At 30.0% G+C, this 2,771-nt stretch overlaps 1 protein-coding gene across 1 annotated transcript in view; it reads right to left on the reverse strand.

Moving 5' to 3' along the window:
- Nucleotides 1-38: 38 nt before the first annotated feature.
- Nucleotides 39-2,771, reverse strand: part of LOC115033551 — a 10,207-nt gene continuing 7,474 nt past the window's right edge. Inside the window, exon 2 of the mRNA XM_029486317.1 lies at nucleotides 39-531. Within this exon, the coding sequence (XP_029342177.1) occupies nucleotides 39-531 (493 nt within the window). The remainder of the gene's footprint in view (nucleotides 532-2,771) is intronic.

The raw sequence follows: 2,771 nt of genomic DNA on the forward strand, positions 1-2,771 counted from the left end.
GGCCGCGGACTCTGTCATGCACGCCAGCAAGGGCTTGGTCATCCTTCCAGGAGTCCAAGCGCCACCGCCGCCGCCGCGTATGTCGGATACACGACCCCGTCGACGGTCTTCATGTCTCTGAACGACTGAGGACCTCTCCTGTGCAGCAGCAGCAGTCGCAAGAGGAATCGCTCTGGATCTAGGGGGTTGACCGCGTACATCCGAGACAACGTCTCGTTGGCCATTACCCTTCGGCGCCGATTCCACCTCCTGTCTCTTTCCAACCAGGTGTAATGCATCGGTATCTCATGGTAGAGATACTGTCTGGCCTCGGGGTCCGTCTCGTTGAGCGAGAAGAACGCCGTGAGTCTTGTTCGGGCCAGCGCTGCGTTTTGCACCCGCTCCAGTTCTTGTCCCGGAGCGAAGTACACCGTGTGGTAGTCTTCCAGATGGACTGGAAGCCTGATCACCCTGTGACTCGGCTTATGCAACTCGTACGAAAACAGTCGCCAAACTGCTTCTGACGGACTGACGTACCGAGCATTGATGAAACTGAAACAAACAAAATTCGTTCGATTAATACACAATAATGTTATGAGTAGTGATAATAATAATAATAATAATACATTTTAATAAATAACAAAAATAAAATTTATATTATACAATTTAACTGCCAGAATTTGATTAGTTAAAAGAGATTAATAAACTGATTACAAACTGCAAACACACATTTTTTTTTTTTTCATTAAATACGTAAAAGTTATTTACAATTAAAAATTATTAAAGTGTTCTGATCAAACGATCTCTATATCCAATTTGATGTGGAAAACCTAAAACAAAAATGAGTTCACAGCATTTATTTTATTTATATCTAATTATCTGACAATAATACCTACATAAACAGAACTAAATAATATATATATAATATATAATAATGTTACATTTTATATTTTATAATATAATTTTGAAATTTAGTGTTATACAATTATGTTTCTTTTACCTGGTATAACTAAATCATTTGAATCGATGTGGTACTTAACTAATTGTACATCAGGTATTTATTTTTTTTATATAAACCTGAATGGTTATTATTCTGTGTTAGTAGTATACATTTTTATGTTTACAGTGTAATGATTTTTGATAGTGATAATTACACAGTGTTTAAGACAGGATATCACACCAGTGGACACAGATGTACTGTGTCACACATTACGAAGATTATACACTCTTACCATCACACAGAAATATTTAGTGTATATTATATTCAATAATTTTTTAACTCTAATGTAGATTTTTCTTTTTTATCAAACCAGAGTAAAAAAGTAAAATAATATTTCATGAAATGATTACAAATTATTAAATTATCATTTTTTTTTTATTGATACAAATTAATTCTAAATTATAATTACACAAGTTTTCTTACTTCTCTAGTAAAATGTACATATTCTACAATTTGCTCATGAATTAATAAACTAAATTAATAAAAATGAAAAAAAAAGTATACGTAAACCGTTATTAAGCCTTTCTACTTTCATATAAAATGGTCCGATTATAGTTATCGATACTTCAAAACAGAACTATTCAGCCACAGCCTCGGCAGTAGATGTTCAATTGGAAATTGAAGCATCAGAATCCCTTACTGGTGTAACTGCTTATTGTTTATTAATTCATGATCGAATTGTAGAATATGTATCTTTTACTAGAGAAAAAAAAAGAAAATTTGTGAAATTATAATTTAGAATTAATTTGTGTCAATAAAAAAAAAAAAGGATAGTTTAATAATTTGTAATCTTTTCATGAAATATTAAATAACTTTTTTACTTTGGTTTGATAAAAAAAAAATCTACATTATAGTTAAAAAATTATTGAGTATATACACTAAATATTTCTGTGTGATGAATAAATAGGTACGAGTGTATAATCTTCGTAATGTGTAAACACAGTAAATCTGTGTCCACATGTGATAATAGCATATTAATATTTGACAATTAATACATTTAATACAAGGATTACATTAATAATAAAAATGTATGATTGCATTAATAAGTGAGAAACAGAGAGGAGTTATGTGCTACAAAATAATATTAAAAAAAAAAAAAAATTAAAAAATGATCATATAGCGTTTGTTAGTGATTTGTATAGTATATATTTAGAAATATTCTATATATTCAATTAACTGATTTATTATATTATATAGAATGATAATTATTCTGTGTTAGTAGTATAATTTTTATGTTTACAGTCAGTGTAATGATTTTTTACAGTGATAATTACACAGTGTTTAAGACAGGATGTCACTCCGGTGGACACAGATTTACTGTGTTACGCATTACGAAGATTATACACTCGTACCTATTTATTCATCACACAGAAATATTTAGTGTATATACTCAATAATTTTTTAACTATAATGTAGATTTTTTTTTTTATCAAACCAGAGTAAAAAAGCAAAATAATATTTCATGAAAAGATTACAAATTATTAAACTATCATTTTTTTTTTTTATTGACACAAATTAACTCTAAATTATAATTTCACAAATTTTCTTTTTTTTCTCTAGTAAAAGATACATATTCTACAATTCGATCATGAATTAATAAACAATAAGCAGTTACACCAGTAAGGGATTCTGATGCTTCAATTTCCAATTGAACATCTACTGCCGAGGCTGTGGCTGAATCGTTCTGTTTTGAAGTATCGATAACTATAATTGGACAGTTTTATATGAAAGTAGAAAGGCTTAATAACGGTTTACAGTATACTTTTTTTCATAGTAATATTCTTGAAACGAT

Source organism: Acyrthosiphon pisum, chromosome A1 (assembly GCF_005508785.2).
Source record: "Acyrthosiphon pisum isolate AL4f chromosome A1, pea_aphid_22Mar2018_4r6ur, whole genome shotgun sequence".
Lineage (NCBI taxonomy): Eukaryota > Metazoa > Arthropoda > Insecta > Hemiptera > Aphididae > Acyrthosiphon > Acyrthosiphon pisum.